Here is a 19,400-nt window from a genome sequence, read left to right on the forward strand (position 1 = left end):
ATGTCATTTCATATCAACATTTTGTTTCAAAATATCATTTCAAATTTATATTAAAATATTTCATTTTACCTGAATAAAAAAAAATTCAGTTTTTTGTTTTATCAAGAAAAAACTAATAAATTCAAGTTTCAGTCTGAAACTTTTTTTTTCCCCTTCTGATTTTTCAGTTCAGCCACTGAATCAAAAAATAATTATTCATCAACTCTAGTCTCATCTTTAACTAGTGGTGCTACTGTCTCATTATAACAAAACGATTCAAGTGACTAAGGATTATATAGCCATGCCCAAGTGATCAATACTTGTTAGATTTAAATGTTGTAATACAGTAGCTTAAATTTCAAGACTCATCAATAGGGCATCAATAATTACTGTGGTTTAGAACAGAAAAACAAAATCAAAGGAACATCAAGAATCCATTTTGATTATATTTCCTGCTTTGGCAATCTATGCCACATCTCCACCTGCTGACAAAAAATTGCAACACAATGCACACAACAGCTATCTTGAAAACACACTGCACAAAACAGCACTTCTTATAAGGCAGCCATCGTTAACTGATAAAAGTAAACTGTTTCACCAATTACTATGTATACTGGAAAATACTAATTTATGAAGAATTTGCAACTGCAATGACTTCATAAAAAAGAAAGAAAATCTGAATCTATGGGGTTAGAATTCTTTGATATCAAAATAACGCAAACTCTTATAATTTATTCTTAAATTCTGTAATTTATAGTTATTTATAATTCATACACTACATTTCACATGGTTTCACCAAACATTCAAAAACTGCTTTTAAAAAAGCTCAATAAAAATGAGGTCACTTAGGGCTTGTCTATACTTACCGCGCTGGTTCGGCGGCAGGCAATCGAACTTCTGGGTTCGATTTATCGCGTCTTGTCTGGACGCGATAAATCGAACTCAGAAGTGCTCCCCGTCGACTCCGGTAATCCTGCTCGCCGCGAGGAGTACGCGGAGTTGACGGGGGAGCCTGCCTGCCGGGTGTGGACCGCGGTAAGTTCGAAGTAAGGTACGTCGACTTCAGCTACGTTATTCACGTAGCTGAAGTTGCGTACCTTACTTCGATTTGGGGGTTTAGTGTAGACCAAGCCTTAGGGATAGACTACTTACTCCAAAAGCAAAACTGGGATAAGGTTAATATTAATTTTCAAATGCTTATAAAGCAGCAAGACTAAGTGAAACATTACAGACACATCAACTGATACACAAATGTATAACAAAGGGTGAAATAAAGTATCACATTGCTTGAATACAGTTCCACTTGCAATCAGTACTATGCAATTAGTATATATATTTAGGCAGCTGCTACTTAAATATTAAAAAATGCTTTGTAATTCTGCTGTATTAGAGGCTTGCTGAACAAACTTGTTCTGTAGGGTTTAGCATGTCCTTTTTCTTCCTTTTTAATATACTTGAACTTTTATACTGTTGCTTACACAAATTACGTATTTTATAGCATATATCAAAATAAAATTTTCAAGTACGAACATGGATAGATGCCTTAGTTTTAAAAAGGTGTTTTGTGTTCCACTAGTTTCTCACGTGGTGTCTCTCCTTCCTTCATAAGGATCATAGTACCCTCTCCTAGCACTAAGGATTCCCTCCAACTATTTTCTTCATTTTTCTCCCCTCTTTTAAAGCATTGTGGGCACACTCCCTTAGAGGCAATCAGTTTTGCTCTTTAATATGGAGGAAATCAGATCAACAGAGAACAGCATGAAGAGATACCTCCTCTCATGGGTGTAAAATGGTTTCTGCTTCCACTATGTTCATAGCCCTTGTCAACCCAAGTACTAAAGACCAAGATTTGATGCCCAACATCAGTTCTCATATGGCCCAATATTCTTCCACCAGATTACATCCTGGCACAGTTGGCCAATATGTCTTCACATGAACATGTATCAACTGAGAATTCAGATACACACATTCCATACACAGATGACACTAATAGGTACCCAATGTTTGTGTGTGTATATGCTCAGATGTATGTGTATAGAACACATATGCATGTGCATTTACTCATGTGCATATGGAACATTTGTGTGTGTGTGTGTGTGTGTGTCTACACCCACGCACACTCCATGGGAGCAACACTGTGTGACAAGGTGTACAGTTACATCAAAACTTCCCTATATGCTTGGTGCCCAAAGACAAAAGCCAAGAGTTTCTAAATATCTGAAGATTATTCCCGTATTGTAATACTCCTGGGGGAATTCTGCAACAAAATATTAAAAATTCTGTGCACAATATTTTCAATTCTGCATATTTTATTTTTCAAAACACCACAATATAATCACATCAGATTCAATTATTTTTGATCATTTATTTCAAAATACCTGTCAGCAAGTATGTCTGTACTGTTACAGACAACAAAAAAGATTCAGGATTATTCATACAGAACTCTGAGTAATAATTCATTTAAAGTACAATACAGAAATATATTTCTTGCACTCCTCAGAAGCAGTGCAAAGGCTTGGGGGGAGTCCAGGAGACAGCGGACTTGAGGGAGAGGGAAGTAATTGCTGGGAAGGAGCCTGGTGTGAACTTGGAAGGTTGTTGGGTATGGGTGGGAAAAGTATGGAATTGGTTTTTTGCGAGGGGCGGGGAGGAATTGTTAAGGAGCTTCCCCCATGCAGACCCTGGCTGACCTCTAGTCTCTCCCATTCAGTCAGGCACATCTGCCCCTGTCCCCCATGTATCCTTGAACTTCCTGTCCACATGTGTCCCTCCACTCCCACTCAGACATCCATTCTCCCCATCCCCATGTGGCTCTGCACCTCCTCCCCTGTCTCCAGGTGTCCCTGCACCCCTTCTCCCTGTCCTCCATCTCCATGTGTCTCTGTGCCTTCACTCAGCCTCCCCCTGTCCCTATGTGGCCCTGCACCCCCTCCACCATTCCCATGTGTCTCTGTGCTCCGACTTAGACACCCTCATCTCCCTATCTGGCCTTGCACCTCCCTCCCCTCTGTGGCCCTATGCCTCCACTCCCATTCAGCCCCTGCCCCAGTCTGTCCTCCCTCACTAGCCCTTATGAGCCCCTGTCTGATCCCCCATCAGCACCATGCTGTCTGTCTCCCCATAGCCCCTGTCTCCTGACATCCCCGGACAGGCATTGTGAAGAAGGCAGGTTCTCTCTTCCCCAGCTGGCTGGGAGCTGCCCCTTGTTCTATCTCCACAGAGCCCTCTGGTGGGCAAAAGGCAGAACTGCAGCAACTTGCCAGTGAAGTTATAGTATTTTCTGATGGGACTGGTGGGGGAGGCTGCTCTGTTCTAGTGCCATAGAGCCCTCTGGTGAGCAAAAGTTGTAATTGCAGCAACTTTCCAGCAGAAGCTTTTTTCTGCACAAAAAAATTAAAATTATGTATGGCTCATTAATTATGCGCGCACGCAGTGCAACAGAATTCCCCCAGGAGTAATTATAACCTCACTTGCTTATGGTGTTTGTTTCTTTATTGTAGAGCCTTACTTGAATAATTGTACAAGAACAGATGATTACACATTTCCTTGATTTCCTTTAGAAAGGATGTCAAGTAGAATATGTATTCTTAAATACTTTTTGAAAAATAATTTAACCACCACATCAAACATAAGAAAAGGATAAAAAACTTTAATCGGTCCTTGTAGTACAAGATAAAGTTATAATTCCATTTTTTGAAGCTATATTAACATTCCACTAGTTTCAGATTTTTGGATTTTGAGGCCACTGGAAAGTGTGATTTCGCCTGGTGCTTTATCTACTAGGACACAGAGACATGAGTTCTAGTTCCAGTTCTAGTTCTGCCCCGGGCCTGCTGGGTGTCCCTGGACAAGCCTTTACTTCACCTCTGTCTCAGTTTCCCGATATGTAAAAAGGAGATAACTGTACCCACCTTCTTTGTAAATAAAGTACATTGAGATCTACAGATGAAAAGTGCTGTAAGAGCTAGATATTATTAATATTATTAGGAACTTTGATATTTTTATGGCCTCACTATAAGCAACTGAATGTGTATCATTCCTTGGAGGTTTTTTAAAATTTTAATTAAATGGAAATATATTTTTTGTCTTGGACACCTTAACTAGTTATGTATGTATAACTGTAAATTGGGGTTTGAAACATAACACAAATATTAAATTTATCTCCTTACCTTTTACTACCTCAGCCACATTACAGGTAGGATCAATACTTCCAATATGCTTGGGATGAGCAGGATTAGTATCTCCACCAAAAAGAAGTGCTAAGAGGAAAAAAGTTCACAGTTAAGTGAATGGCTATTAAATTTAAAACAACATAAAAAAGTTAAATCAGATAATGTGTTGAAAAGATTCGGTGTCACGCTGCAAAAAGATACTTCACCATAATGTCAGTCCCTGATCAAGACTATTGCGCTCTCTCTAGGGAAAACACTTTGTTTAGTAATTATAGCTTGCAATATCTGATATGATATGAGAAATGAATGCATTGGAGTCCATTTATGGCTATCCAGAAGAAAGAGAAAAAGTCTCATAGTTCTCAGGATAGACTAGAGTCAGTACAGATATAAATGAATTCATATAATTATCTCAGTGCACAGCTATTACAATAATGAGGATGTTACAATAAGAAGGTCCCAGTAGGTAGGAACTGTAAGTATAAAAGGTTTCTAATACTTAGCATCCATTCATCAACAATAAATTAAATAGAATTCTGTAGGGGTCAAGGCCAAATTACATGAAGCCTCTGTTTTCAAAACTTGTCCTAGCCATCTCTCTTTCAACACTTAAGAGAGCCATTTGCCCTTAACAAATCAAGGCCGGATCACTAGAGTTTGTCTACACAAAGAAATTCCACCAGTTTGATTAAAGGTGTAATATTAAACTGGTTTAGTTAAACTGCTGCAACTTTGTACAAAGTAATTATATAAGCCAGGTTTAAATTGGTATGAGTGTCCAGACTCAACGTTGCACCAGCTAACTAAACCAGTTAACATCACAGTTAGTTAAACGGGTGCAACTGTTGTGTTTAGACTAGACCTACAAACTCTGAGAGGATGAAACCTTTATTTATTATTAACATTTATTTTCTAAGAGGGGCCTTTTTATTTATCTAGCTTTGTTGTCTTTGTTTCTATGTCTGGCCAGATTTATTGCTAAGTGGATATACTATTTGTGACAAGATGGTCGATATAGTATGGTGGGTCCTGTGCTTTTCTTCGTGGGTGGGGGGACCTAAAATACCATCCCTTACCCCTGCTCTTGGGGCACCGAGGGCCCCACTAGTGGCCCAGGAAGGTGGTAAAGGAGGGAAGCGGGGGAGGGGTCTGGGTTTGCTCCTCACTCTGAGTTCCAGCCCCTCTCAACCCCTGCAGGTTCTTACCCTCTTCTCCCTTGGGTGGGGTACCTTCAGTCCTTAAATGCTGGGGGAGGGAATGTCTCTCCCCTGCTGGGGCAGGGTCTCCCTTACTCCGGTTTTCTGTTCCTCCAAGTCTAACAGCACACTTCCAAGCTCCAGTCCTCTCTCCTTCCCTCTGACTGCCTGAAGCAGGGGGTTTTATTAGGTTTCTAACAGGGATTTAATTGATTACAGGTGCTCCAATTAACCTGTAGCAACCCTCCCTAGTCTACAGGGAACCACGCCTTAATTAACCTAGGGTTTATATACTTCCCTTCTACCACTTTCCACTGCTCCCTGGCCCTCCTGTATCACATATTCTAATCTTTTTAGCCTCGTTATACTAGTGCAGTTAACACCTTTCACTGGTCATATTATAAATAAGAGTTACTGGATACATATGTAATTGTTAGTAAAATACCCTGATTTAACGTTTTTCCTACCATATAACCCTACCATATGTAGTGTGCCCATGTTTCTAAGATGTCACAAACAGAAAAATATTGGACTGAAACCCTAGAGCCCATGATGCAAATATACACTTCAAGAGATCACAAGACTGACCTTAACTTTGCAATGCAACAAATATTGGTTACTGGGAGCTATGTAAGTAATTCCTTTCACACTACAAGAAGAATACTAACAATGGATACTTAAATGGTACAAACCTGAGAATCTAATTTGAGGGAAAGTATGAAAATCAGAACTACTGTGTTGATTAATAAAGGGAAGAATAAAAACTGAAATCTCAGGTGAGAAATATAGTGTTTTTAGAAAAGAAAAAAAAAGAGGTTGGTGAATTAACAACAGGAGACAGTATAATTTGCTGGAAACTATTTAGCTCTTAAAATATGCACAGTGAACAAACACTACTCAAACACAACAAAACTAAAAAGGTGGAAGACTTTTTTGTGTCTGACGCTGAAACGTGTCAAATCTACAGAGCGGACTGGTAGGCAGAGAAGATGTAGTTATTTTACTAGTACCTAAAAATACCTTATACATCACCTTGCACACTGTATCTGCTAACAGGGTGGGGGAAAAAATGTAGTCACATTGACAAAACAGAACTGTTCGGCTTCACTGCAAGCCTATCACTTTGGAATACAGGGCTGTTATTCTGCTTAGTGGTTCAAATTAATTTCTAGACACCCTCAAAAATACTGCACTACTTAAATAACCAATTGTCACAATATATCATCTATCATCTTCACCGCAGAATATTAAAATTAGTCATTGGTGCGAGGAATGCCAAATCAATGCTGTCATTTTAGGTTTATAAGCAACAACCAAGTATTCCTCCAAGTTGAAAAACAAAGCAATTACTTACTGTGCTGGTTAATAAGCATGCGGAAAGAGATGCGGTTGGTGTAGAACCTATCTAGAAAATACTGGATGTTACTGCTAACAAACGGATCAAAGCCATACTTTTCCTTGTACTCAATCACCCCTTGAGCCATGGTAGGAACCACATCATTGTGTCTGTTCCTTACTTTAATTAAAACTTCTAAAAAGCTGAAAGAAACACAAAATTAGAAACAGAATGTTAGAGTAACAGGAATTTCTGCATCTCACACCGCTGTTTTCAAATATTCATTTGCATATAAGAGTTTCTTACTGTTTACCCCCTAGAGTCTCCAAAAGTTTATCAAAGGCACAAAAATCCAACTACATTACTACCTACCACACGTTATGCTAAAGGGAAATATATTAGGGTGCAACTGTATGTTCAAACTAGTGTAAACATTCAAGGCCTCTTGATAACTCTAGTTATGTCCCATAAAAATTTATTTAAAATTGTGTTTTCTCCAGACCTTTCTTCTCTGACAATCCAGAACAGATGTCACACTACTTCTGCTTGGTTCGCAAATTCTGCAGGAGACAGTGGACTGATGGGGAGCTGACTTAGAAGAGACCAGTTGGCTGTTTATCAGAATTACCAGAAAGGTGTCCCCCCAGTTTGTTTTTAGAGTAGATACCAGATGGAAGGAATTTATGAGGATGGTTATGTTTAAATAACGAGCAGTATCGCCATGTGCACAGACACAGTTCTGTTCAGTTTCTTTTTATGCCTCTAGAGGGCAGAAAACACACAATGGCGCTTTCTCCTTTTTCCTGTAGCATCTTCCCCTTTGAGATCAAGAAGTTTTAGGAGCTTACTTTCAGTTATTCTTTTTAATGGTATTGATGCAAGACAACAGTAGGCAAATATTCTAAAATAGATGGAAAATTTTACTTTCTTGTCAAAGCAGACCAGAGCCTGTGATATTTGAAGAATTACCCTTTCCTTTTACATACAATTCTTTTGAGGTACAAAATACTGAAAAGAACCATTCACATTTTAAAAAAGGATGACTTAATATCTTTTTATTAATCTTAAAACATGAAAAGTTAGCAATCTTCACCTCTGCCATATCACTGACATTAATGACGATCATATACTACATTGACAATAATGCTTTTTCCCTTCCTTCAGGATCAAATAGAAACAAATGCAACATACTTTTCAAAAGGAAGCAAAGATGGTGACGCTTTTATTAAGTTGTAGCAGTGTCTGCAAAACTCAGGAGTCTTTTTATATGCTAACTCTGAAGCAAATTCTCAATGGGTTTATAATGATCACAGAAGAACAGTATTGGACAAACTGGGTGAATAATTCATTAAATTACAACCTAAGCACCACCTCTGGAAGCAAATAATAATACATTAGATTGTATGAAGTTATAGAAAATGGAAGACTGATTAGTCAGTATTTACTTCTTCTAAGGTCTTGTTTACACTACAGAGTTTTGTCAACACAAGTTATGCTAACGATCAAAAACCACTATAATCACATTGCTTGTGCATGTTCACATAACACCCTTTCTGATGGCACAGCATGTCAATGGCTGGTGCACTAGCATCGACAGTGAGAGCAATGCACTGTGGGTAGCTATCCCACTGTGCTACTCACCATCTTCTGCAGCTAGCAATTGTGGGAAGGCAGAGTTGATCACAATGCGTCATGGGTGCAGACAATGTCCTGTGATGCAGTTTTTTCCATCCCATAGGCTTCTGACTGCATTCTGCGGCATTTCCAACGGCCCGCTTACTGTGCGCCTGCCGTCTCAGTCTGAAAGGATGGATCCTGCACTGCTGTCTACTGTTGTGGTCACTGTTATGAACATGGTCATGCAGTATATCACAAGCTCCCAAACTGAACAGGAATCAGAGGTGCCTGACCTGCTGTGTGCCATGGAAACAAGATTACTTTTGGCATTCATGGAGCAGCTGCACATGGTGGACCATTGCTTTTGAGCTTTGGAAACAAGCACTGAATGGTGGGATCGCATTGTGATGCAGGTCTGGGATGACGAGCAGTGGCTGCAGAACTTTCTGATGCGGAAAGCCACCTTCCAGGGACTGGGTGAAGAGCTCACCCCAGAATTGCAGGGCAAGGACACCAAAATGAGAGATGCCGTCTCAATGGAGAAGCACGTGGCAATCGCTACGTGGAAGCTGGCAACTCCAGACTGCTACCGGTCGGTCATGGTTTGGAGTTGAGAAATCGACCGTTGGGGCTGCATTAACACAAGTGTACAGGGCTATTAATCACATTCTGCTACGAAGGACTGTTACTCTTAGAAATGTGCGTAAAATAGTGGATGGCTTTGCGTCAATGGGATTCCCTAGTTGAGGAGGGGCGATAGATGGCACACACATCCCAATTTTGGCCCTGGACTGTTCTGCGATGGAGTACTTCTCTACGGTACTGTAGGCGTTTGTGGATCACCATGGGTATTTCACTGACATCAATGTGGGGTGCACACATCTTCAGGAACACTGGCCTGTACAGAAAGCTGCAAGCAGGGACTTTCTTTCCAGACCAGAAGATTCCAATGGGGGATGTTGAAATGCCCATAATGATCCTGGGAGACCCAGTGTGCCCATTACTCCCATGGCTCATGAAGCCTTACAAGAGAAACCTAGACAGAACCAAGGAGTGCTTCAACAATAGGCAAAGCAGGTGCAGAATGACAGTAGAATGTGTGTTTGACGGATTAAAAGCACACTGGCACTGCCTTTGTGGCGGGTTAGATCTAAATGAGGAAAATATTCCCATGGTCATAGCAGCCTGCTGTGCTCTCCATAATATTTGTGAAGTTAAGGGTAAAAAGTTTCCTCTGGGGTGGAGTGTGGAGGCAGATCACCTGGTGGCTGATTTTGAGGCTATTAGAGGGACACAACGGGGGCTATTCGAATCAAGGTGGCTTTGAGGCACCATTTTGACAATGAGCACCAGTAATGTGCCTTTCTATACAGCATTCTGCCATGCTTTGTTGACTTGCCACCTTGCATGAAAAATCTGATGATTCCTGACTGTGATTTGTAGTCCACAAATGATCTAATTGCCACTGTGTATTATTTGCTGCAGAAACCACCATGTGTAGGAGACAAATAAAGATTATCTTTCAGAAAGTATGTTTTTATTAAATACCAATTAAGAACACACACAAAACACTTGGTGGAAGGGAGATAACAGTGAAGGGCAGTGTAGGCTCTCATAGCTTTGTGTAAGTCCAGCTATCATTTTGCAAGCTGTCCGAATGGGTGGAGTGAATGGGATACCAAGACGGGCCGGGAGGTTGCAAGGAATGTTTGGGAACAGTTTGGCAAGCAGTTCTGCATCGGCTGCAGGGGGGTCGAGCACACATGTATTCTGCTTGCAGCGTGATTAGGGACTTGCACATCTCCGTTTGCTCCTCCATCACTTTTATCATCCACTCCTGGCCCATTAAAATTCACTCCTGGCTGTCCATTCTGCCCTGCCTGTCTATTTTATAATTTTTATTTAAAGTCTTTCTCCACACCCTGCGTTCTTGTTTTTCAGTCTCTGAGGATTGGAGCACCTCTCGAAAAAATGTCCTCCTTACTCCTCCTCGATTGCTTCCTTATCTGGCGGAGGTGCTCCGCAAGTGTATAGAGGGTTCCCTGAAAGCCACAATAAACAATAAACAGAAGCATGATTGTTAGTGCACTCCAGCATCAAATCATTATAGTAAAATACACATCTTTTTAAATACGAATCAGTTTCTCACTATCTCTTGGCAAACACACAGCTTGGCCAATGCCCTAAATATGGTGAATTCGGCCCAGGGGTCAGGATGCTCAAGATGGGGCAAAGGGTCTAAGTGGTTTTTTTAAGTGGATCATTGTAGGCGACTAGGTACAAAATTGTAAATTCTGCCACCATTTTCCACAGCCATTATCTCAATCCTGAGGGTAAGCATGGATGCAAGAGTGCATCTCATGCATGCGTGGGGCTTCAGATCAGGTCCTTATGCTGCTCACTTGTGTGGCACTTCGGTCCCTGCATAAGGGATTGCAGGAAAGTTTCCTACAATGGGAGAAGGAACAAAGCAGCTCTGCCAAGGAATCTTTGGCAGAGAATTGGTGAGTACCTCCAGGAAAGTTTCCTAGAAATCTCTCTGGAGGATTCCCGTGAAATCTCTGTGCACATTAACACTGTTCCGTTGCTCCACAGGGCAATGTGAGGCACACACAAACACAACTAGTCTCATACATATCTATCCCTTCATCCACTTCTAGAATATAACAAAGAAAAGGACACTCTACCTCATATGCAGCATCAACTCAAGAAGATCACTTACCAGAGCTCCCCACATGTGCATCATGTACACCAGAGACAGAGTGCTGGGATTGGCTCAAACCCTCATGGGTTGAGACGAGGTCCTGGCTTGCCATGGTACCAGATGACCCTATCGCCTGTCCCACCCATCTCGTCCTCCAACTCAACCTCTCGTCCACAACTTCATCCTCGGGGTCGAGTCCACTGTCTCCAACCCCGCCGAAGTATCCATGGGGCTCTTGGCAGTGGAGGTGGGATCACTGCTGAGGACAGCATCCAGCTCCTTACAGAAGCAGTAAGTCTTCAGCGCAGCACCAGTGTGACCATTTGACTCTCTTGCCTTCTGGTACACCTGCCTCAGATCTTTTATCTTCGCACGGCACTGATATGTGTGCTGTTCGTAGCTCTTCTCCAATATGCCACGAAAAATCTGACTAGATATCGAAGCTCCTACAGCTGGAGAGGAGCTAGGACTGCACCTCCTCCTCTCCCCACAGTGCTAGCATATCCAACAACTCAGGTGTGCTTCAAGCGGGAAAGCATTTGCTGTGTGGAGCCTCCATGGTCAGCTGGGAAGATGCAATATGAACCATCCATGCCAAGCAAGCAGGAAGTGGAATTTCAAAAATTCCTGAATCTTTAAAGGGGGAGGGGTGTATCTGGCTGCAGGGCAGTAGAGGTCTAACTGCTGACCAGAGCATTCAGAATGGGCATTGTGGGGCACCTCCTGTAGGCCATATACAGCAACATAACCAAGCACATTGTCTACACTGACATTTTGTTGATGTAACTTTCCCACAAAAAGCTCTACGCCTCTTGTCAAGGTAGTTTTGTTTTGTCAACAAAGCAGGAGAGTTTTGTCGGCAGAAGGAGTATTGTAGTGAGTTACACCTCCATTGTTTTGTCGACAAAAACTGACTTTTGGAGACAAAACTCTGTAGTGTAGATAAGGCCTAAAAGTCAATATATAACCTTTCAGATTAAAGTTGCAAGTACTCAAAAGGGGCTTTAATTATTTATTTGCAAACAAAGGAATTGTCATCACATCCCTGGATTCTTTATGGGGTATTCAGAAGTTTTAAACATTCCTGTGATAAACCCAATTCAAGTGGAGAGTGATGCCTCTAGTCTGTCCCTCTTTACTTTATCTCACACCATTCCTCAAAGTTAAAAAGGGAAAAAAGCCATTTTATCAGTTTCTTAGAACCTTATCTATTTCCCACTTTCTTATATTCTTCTGGCCTATAGCACTGCTGGGAAGTAAAATGTACTGTGACAGTTTGTATCCCTATGTTCATCCTTTTTACAAGTCTATGATACATTTTGAACAAAATATGCCTTGTGAGGTATCATTTGAAAACTCATAATTTGCCAATTATTGTCCTAGTCCAATGTGTGTGGGCAACGTTGTATGTAAAGGTATATCTTGGCAAAGAAACGGTTTAAGGTTCCCATCGCCACAGACTTTTTGTCTTCTGAACCTCATCTGGAGATGATTTTCAAAGAAAAAGAGAACTATAAGGCCTGGTCTACACTTGGGGGGGGGGAGAGAGATCGATCTAAGTGAATAATGTAGCTGAAGTCGACGTACTTAGATCTACTTACCGCGGTGTCTCCACTGCGGTAGGTCAACTGCTGACGCTCCCCCTTCGACTCCGCCTACGCTTCTCGCTCCAGTAGAGTACCGGAGTCGACGGGAGAGCGCTTCGCAGTCAATTTGAAGACATGATAAATCGACCTCCGCTGGATCGATCGCTCCAGAGGTAAGTGCAGACATGCCCTTAGGGATAAAAAGAGAGCAGATGCCTCAAAAGATTCCCCCCTTTCTCTTTGCCCACAGCACCAACACCCCCAAAGGACAAGGAAATTAACACTGAACTGTGGGAGGGGTTGTGGCTGAAAGGAATCCACCCAGTAAGACTGCTGAAGCATGTGGTGAGAGATCTTTGCTTGGAATTCATTTAGCTTGTTAAATTAGATTTTAATTGCATTTTACCTTTTATTTTTTTTAACCAATTCTGACTTGTATGCCTCATTACTTGTAATCACCTAAAATTTTTCTTTCTGTCGTTGATGAACTTGTTTTATCTAAACTAGTGTGTTTGGGTGTTGGGTGTTGGGTGTTGTGTTTTAAGTGTTTGGGAAACTCCATTCCAGGTAACAGGATTTGTGCATATACTTTTCTATTAATGAAATGATGGACTTTATATGAGCTTGTATTGTCCAGAAGGAGAGAGCTGGGCACTACAAGATGCACATGTCTGGGGGAAAGTCTGGGACTGGGAGTTTGCTGGTGTTGCCCTGCAGCTTAATTCATTGGTGGATGGCTGTAGCACTCAAAGTAATATCTGGGAGTAATTCACATGCTGAAGGCTGCGTGTGAGCTGAGCAAGAGTGGTTGCTCTCACAGTTAACAGTATAAAAGGCACCCCAGGCGGGAGAATTGAGTGGACACTGCTGTTCAACAGTCCAGATTGTACCTTGGGTAATGTCACATGTACCTCTCTTAATGAGTAATAATGTATCCATTTTCCCTAAAGATGCTTTCCCCTTCACCTTACATTGCTGATTGTGAAGGAATGTTCCTCTTTTAAAATAACATATTCACCATCTCCCATCTAATCAGAAATTCTTAAGTGCCTCCACAAATGGCTCATCTAGTCTTTCAAAATGACATCTTACTTTGCAAAATAAGCAGTAATGTGGACGTCTTAAGAGACACTGCCTAATCCCAAATCTAAAGACTTTATTTTAAAAGAAGGGCTGTTCTTACATACTCACCTACCTTGATGATTGGACAAGCATACCCTCTTCAAAACTACGTTAATGTTTAAGGCTTCAGAGATTCTTTTAAATAGGTTAGGACTTTCTGATTATGTGTGATCTGTAACCACTGAAATCTCAGAGTTAAATGCCAAAAAAAGAGGTTTCAGTCCTTTGCTTCCTAGCTGTGAATGGCAAAATCATTTTTTTGGTTGCAAAGAAGTACAGTAACATAAAATCTTATTTTCTCTTCTGCAAATAGAGATATAGTGCTACAAGGAAACAAACTTGAATTTCTTTATGTTTCATATCAGAAAGCATGCCTGCCTAGAAACCAGAATCCTTCAGTGGTACAGAGGACAACATGTATTATAAAGGAATCTTTAGTTATTTCTAGGATGCAACTGCTCCTCGTCCTATCTTCAAAGATGCTTTGCTTCACTCTTGAAGATATTTCTGTCTATGAACTAAGATAGACCGAAACATTTTTTAAAAAGGCTAACAACCTGAATATATTTATGTTTATTTATGAGTTTACCACTTTTCCTTAATCTTGCTATGCCCCATGTCGGTCAAGTTGGCCCCTGATATTTTCACTTTAGACTGTAGAAGAGCACCAATTATTTCAAACAAAGCTCACATGACACCAGAATGAAGAAATTTATTAATATTCTGAGTTAGTCACTAGTAACCAAGTTTTCAAAATACTACATACTACTTCAGCAAAACCAGAGTAAGTAACATTGAGTAGCACAGAGCAAGAATTCTTAGAAAACTGGTTGAACCTAGTCAACTTCATGTGCTTTGGCAGATGTGCATGAAGGCAGCATCAGTAAGAAGAAGAGGAGTTCTTTACCCCTTCATTTTATAACTGTCTATCCAGAAACAGTAGCTACATGAAGACAAGCTGAGATGATGTAACAAGATCCGTAGTAGATCTTAGTAGTCAATACATTTGGAGAACTCTATTGGCAAGTAACCTTCTATTTTTCATGAAAAATCTTTCACTGATGTCCCCACTCACAGAGATTACCTAGCATTAACCCCTCTGGAGCAAAGGTGAAGAGCTCCATAATTTGTAAACAGACCGAAGGAGCAGTTTTACCAAAACGTGCATCAGATCTAACTTATGATCTGGCTTTTGTATCAACACAAGAGCATCACCACAGCTTTAGCAGAGTAAGCATGGCAACCTTCTGTAATGGCAATTTCTGAATAAGTCACAATTCAAGTGAATATCCATTTAGATTACTATTGATTGGATAGGTTAACCCTTTTTGACCTAAACACAAGAAAAGAGTTATGCAAAAACTTTCATTTCTCTACATAAAAGTGGAAGGCATTTTTGATATCCAGCTTATGGAGAAAATCTTCCACTTGAAGGATTTAGAATGAAAGACAGGCAGAGGGACTCATTTTAAATGGAATTAGTATACAAGTTGAGTGAGAAATTTGTGATGAAGTTTGAGAATCACTTAAAAACCAAGAATGAAGCATGAGGACATATCTTATTTACCTTTTTGAAAGAGAATATAGCTATTAGAAACATCAGTTTAAAGTGCTGTCCTGGTCTACACAGGAAAAAACTAAACACTACATCTTACTCAACAGATCAGCACCAAGTCTAATCTGTTTACTTTAATGACGAAAAGAACTTATTACTTCAATACTGTTAGCACTGCAGAACCAATATAACTGAGGGAGCAACAGCAGAGTTTATTCCTTCTCATGCATCATCAACAAAATTGTCTACCAAGTTTCAAATGAAGGGCCAAATTCTGTGTTCAGTCATACCTGTGTAAACTGAAAGGAATCATATGGTTATACAGATGTAATGGAGAACTTTTGGAACTTGCTTCCTCCTCAACTCTGTAACAGTCCAAGTCCATTAGCCTTCAGAGTCCCCACCTTTTCTCCCTTGACTATGAAGATATGACTGTAGGACAGAGCTGAATAGCAGTGGTGTTGGAGTCTGTTGATTAGTTTTTGTTATATTTATGCTGTTGCTGGGTTATTTGATATGCTTTTGGGTAACTGATGGGTCTGCCTATTTATTAGTATATTTTTAAGAGTGTCAAGGGTGACTACAGTATTGGATGGACTCTCTAAATTGCAGTTTATTAAACATCTAAGGTAATTAAAAACACAGAATCTTTCCTTTAATGGTATTGATGCATGAGCAAGAAAGGAGCTAGTATGACTTTCTCATCTGAAGTAGAGTGTTTGTTACTCGCAGTAAGAAAATCAGAATAAGATTGATCTTCTGTGTAAGTTGTGGCTTGCTTTTCTCTGATCTGAATTTGGCCCATGAAACCTTTCACTTCAAAGTCATTAGTCTGAATTCAGCTCTGATAGATAGCAATGAAGGGTTAAATCCTGTCCCCATTATAATCAATAGCAATACTCCCATTGACTCCGATAGTGACAGGATTTCACCCGAAGTAATTTTTATTGTATGGTAAGTGTTCTGTTCCAAGTTATAGACCTGTTTGAAATATGAATACATTAACATAATATATTAAAATACCATAATAGAGTATCTGAGCTCAAGGAAAACAGAGTACTTAAGTATTTTTTTTTTTTTTAGTAAGTGTTTGGTACCTTTAGTATACCTTTATTTATATATAATCTTTTCTTTTACATACCTTTAATTTAACACATTATACAGTACTGCAAGTTAGGAACTAGCAGGATACAGCATAGGTTGTTCAAACAAACATAGATTTTATGTTTGAGTTAGTGCAAACTCAACCTTAACTACCTGAATTCTACATTACAAATTTGATTACTTCTGTGCTGTTACAATAAACAGAAATCCTGGCTTGTAACAGATCATTTTCCTATGGTGGTTTTACTTTTAAAATAAATCATTACTTACTTATCCAGAATATGAGGGTCCTCAGGGCTTTTATTTTCATATTCTAAAAACTCAAGGAAACTTTGCATGTACCTGAAATATAAAGAGATGTGACATTAAGAACTGGGGTAAAATATTCAAAGACACCTAAGTGACATAGTAGCCCACTCAGACAGATCATATCTGGCCATGGCACTCTTACTGAAGGAATATCAGGACTTACAGAAACCAGCCTCAAGCCACTCACCACACAAAGGGCCAGCTTCCTTCAAGACACAACCAACTTCCTCTAGAAACTCCACAACATTAACAACCTCCTTCAGAACACCATCCTTGCCATTGTGGATGTCACCTCCCTAGAACCCACATCCCTCACAATGATGGCATCACCGACTGCCTCACATATGTACAAGGCAATGGACAACACTCAGCTATTCCCCAAGCGTACTGTCAAACTCATCCATTTCATCTTCACCCATAACAATTTTATATTCAACAATGCTTTGTCCAAACCCTGGGAACAGCCATGGGTACTAGGGTGGTTCTCCAATATATGATAACCTCTTCATGGGATACCTTGAGAAAGAATTTCTGGACAAATGCACCATGAAACCAACTGTTGGTGTCACTAGGCATAGCTACCAGGTAACTTGGGGGAGTGAAAGGCCATAAGTGCTGATGAAACCCTGCGCTCTGGGTCTAAGTGAACCACAGAACTCCATCTTGTAAACTTTCACCTACTTCTATGCTAACTGCTTACATGCTGAAGCAGGCTAAAGCAAAAATGTAAGGGTCAGCTTTTCTAGCAGACAGCTGTAGTTTCGCTCACAAACACAGTAGAGATAAGGAAGGGGGAGGAAGAAGCCTCTACGTCTTAGCCTGCAAGGGCCGAAAATAGCAAACAAATGGAAATTTTTCTAACTGTAACTGCTCGGGCAGGGAGGGGTAGTGGGGAAAAAACAGACAAAGTCTGCACAGAAACAGCTTGAAATATAAAATGGGACACTTGCTTGTATTTGCTGCACTTAATTTGAGACATGCTGGTCTCCTAGTGCCTATTCAGAGCTCTTAAATAAAGTTGGTTTGTTTCTCCACCCCTGGTGTGTCTATTGGTGCGGCGCACACCAGGCAACGAACCCCGCTGTTGCCCCCCTGGGACCCTTTAGGGCTGGAAACAGTTTTGGCGTCCCTGGGTGGGCTCGAGGCTGAAATTTAGCCTTGCCCGGATCCCTCCTGGCGGCCGACGGATTACAGCGATGACCGACGCCCAGCGCGCACCGGTGACTTCATCGGGGGCCTCGGCGGAGATGTGGTTTGCTCGACCCCGGAGGGCACAACGGTGCAACGCACTCGAGTAGTGGAGAAGCAGCTGTGGGCAACAGTGAAGAACCGGACCCATGGATAAGGTAGGAACAGTCCAGTGGGGACTTTACCTGTTTTGACCTGGGGACGCCCAGTGTCTCCCTAGAGTATGGTGCAGGGACGGAGTACAGCCGGCAGGGTACAGTGTACACCCTTAGAATACATTCTGGTGAACTGGAAAGTGTTTGGATCAAACCAGTTGATTAAAAGTAAATTGAAAAGGTTCTGTACAGTTGATTGGCCTCAGTATCAGCTAGAGTGCCAAGAAAGGTGGCCACCGGAAGGATCACTTAATTACAACATGATCCTTCAGTTACTTTTGTTTTGTCAGAGAACAGGTAAATGGAATGAACATCTCTATGCTTATATGTTTATGGCATTAAATAGGACTGATATTTTGCACAAGTGCCATTTGACTCTGACAGACTCGGTAGTACCTGCTGCTAAACCCCAGAATCCTCCTACAGTTGTAATGGCAGAATCGGTATCCCCTTCAGCTCCAGCACCCCCACAGGCTCCAGAGAGTACCTCCTCAGTGGGATTGTATCCGTTGATTACTGAGAATGTGGTAGGAACACAGGATCGTGCAGCCCAGATTGTGCCAGTGTATTCTCATGTTCCTTTTAACCCAGTGCACCTACCTGCCTTTAAGGCAGAAGCAGGGGAATTCTCAACGAATCCAAGCAAGTTTATTTCAATCTTTGAAGGGTGTCTAGCTAGCAATAAGCCTGACTGGGATGATTGCAATATACTTAGGAGAACCTTGTTGTCTGAGGTGGAGCGGAATCAGGTTATAGCTAAGGCTAGGGAGGAGGCACAGAAGAGGCATAATGAGGACAGAGAAGGCAAGCCCCTGCCTGAGATTGCTGTCTCCGTAGCGGACCCCCAGTGGAACCCAAATGAGGAGAGGGATCTGAGGATGCTTAACTCCTGTAAGGAACTGCTTATGCATGGCCTCCGGCACTCAGCTGTCAGACATAACAATTGGGCCAAGCTGTATGAATTAATCCAGGACTCAAAAGAAAGTCCAGTGGCTTTCCTGCAGCGTATTCGGGATAACATCAGGCAAACTACTAGTGCAAACCCAGATGATCAGGCAACTGATGCAATTATAAAGGGTATCTTCACCAGCCGTGCGGCCCCTGATATTGAAAGGAAACTGCAAAAAAAGAAAAAAAAAAAAAAAAAAAAAAAAAAGGATTTAATGGGAATGTCTATGGCTCAGATTTTGGAGACTGCAAATAGGGCTTATACCCTTAGAGAGGGGGAAAAAAAAAAGGACAAGTGAAAATAATGGTAGCAGCAGTGCAGGCCTGCAGCAGAGAAAGGCCACAAAGAGGTGGAAGGGGCCGGGGAGTAAGAGGCCGGGGATGTGGGCGCCCTGGTCCCCAGGAAAGGCGCCTGGGTCGCAACCAGTG

The 19,400-nt window shown here is 41.2% G+C and overlaps 1 protein-coding gene across 2 annotated transcripts in view; it reads right to left on the bottom strand.

Annotated features, from left to right (window-relative positions):
* Positions 1-19,400, bottom strand: part of PDK3 (pyruvate dehydrogenase kinase 3) — a 99,782-nt gene that overhangs the window by 26,463 nt on the left and 53,919 nt on the right. For both annotated transcript variants that reach the window (XM_005281500.5, XM_008170195.4), the window contains 3 exons: positions 16,642-16,713; positions 6,702-6,886; positions 4,149-4,238 (listed from right to left, as the gene is read on the bottom strand). In XM_005281500.5, the coding sequence (XP_005281557.1) occupies positions 4,149-4,238; positions 6,702-6,886; positions 16,642-16,713 (347 nt within the window). The remainder of the gene's footprint in view (positions 1-4,148; positions 4,239-6,701; positions 6,887-16,641; positions 16,714-19,400) is intronic.

The sequence above is a fragment of the Chrysemys picta genome, chromosome 1, assembly GCF_011386835.1.
Source record: "Chrysemys picta bellii isolate R12L10 chromosome 1, ASM1138683v2, whole genome shotgun sequence".
NCBI lineage: Eukaryota > Metazoa > Chordata > Testudines > Emydidae > Chrysemys > Chrysemys picta.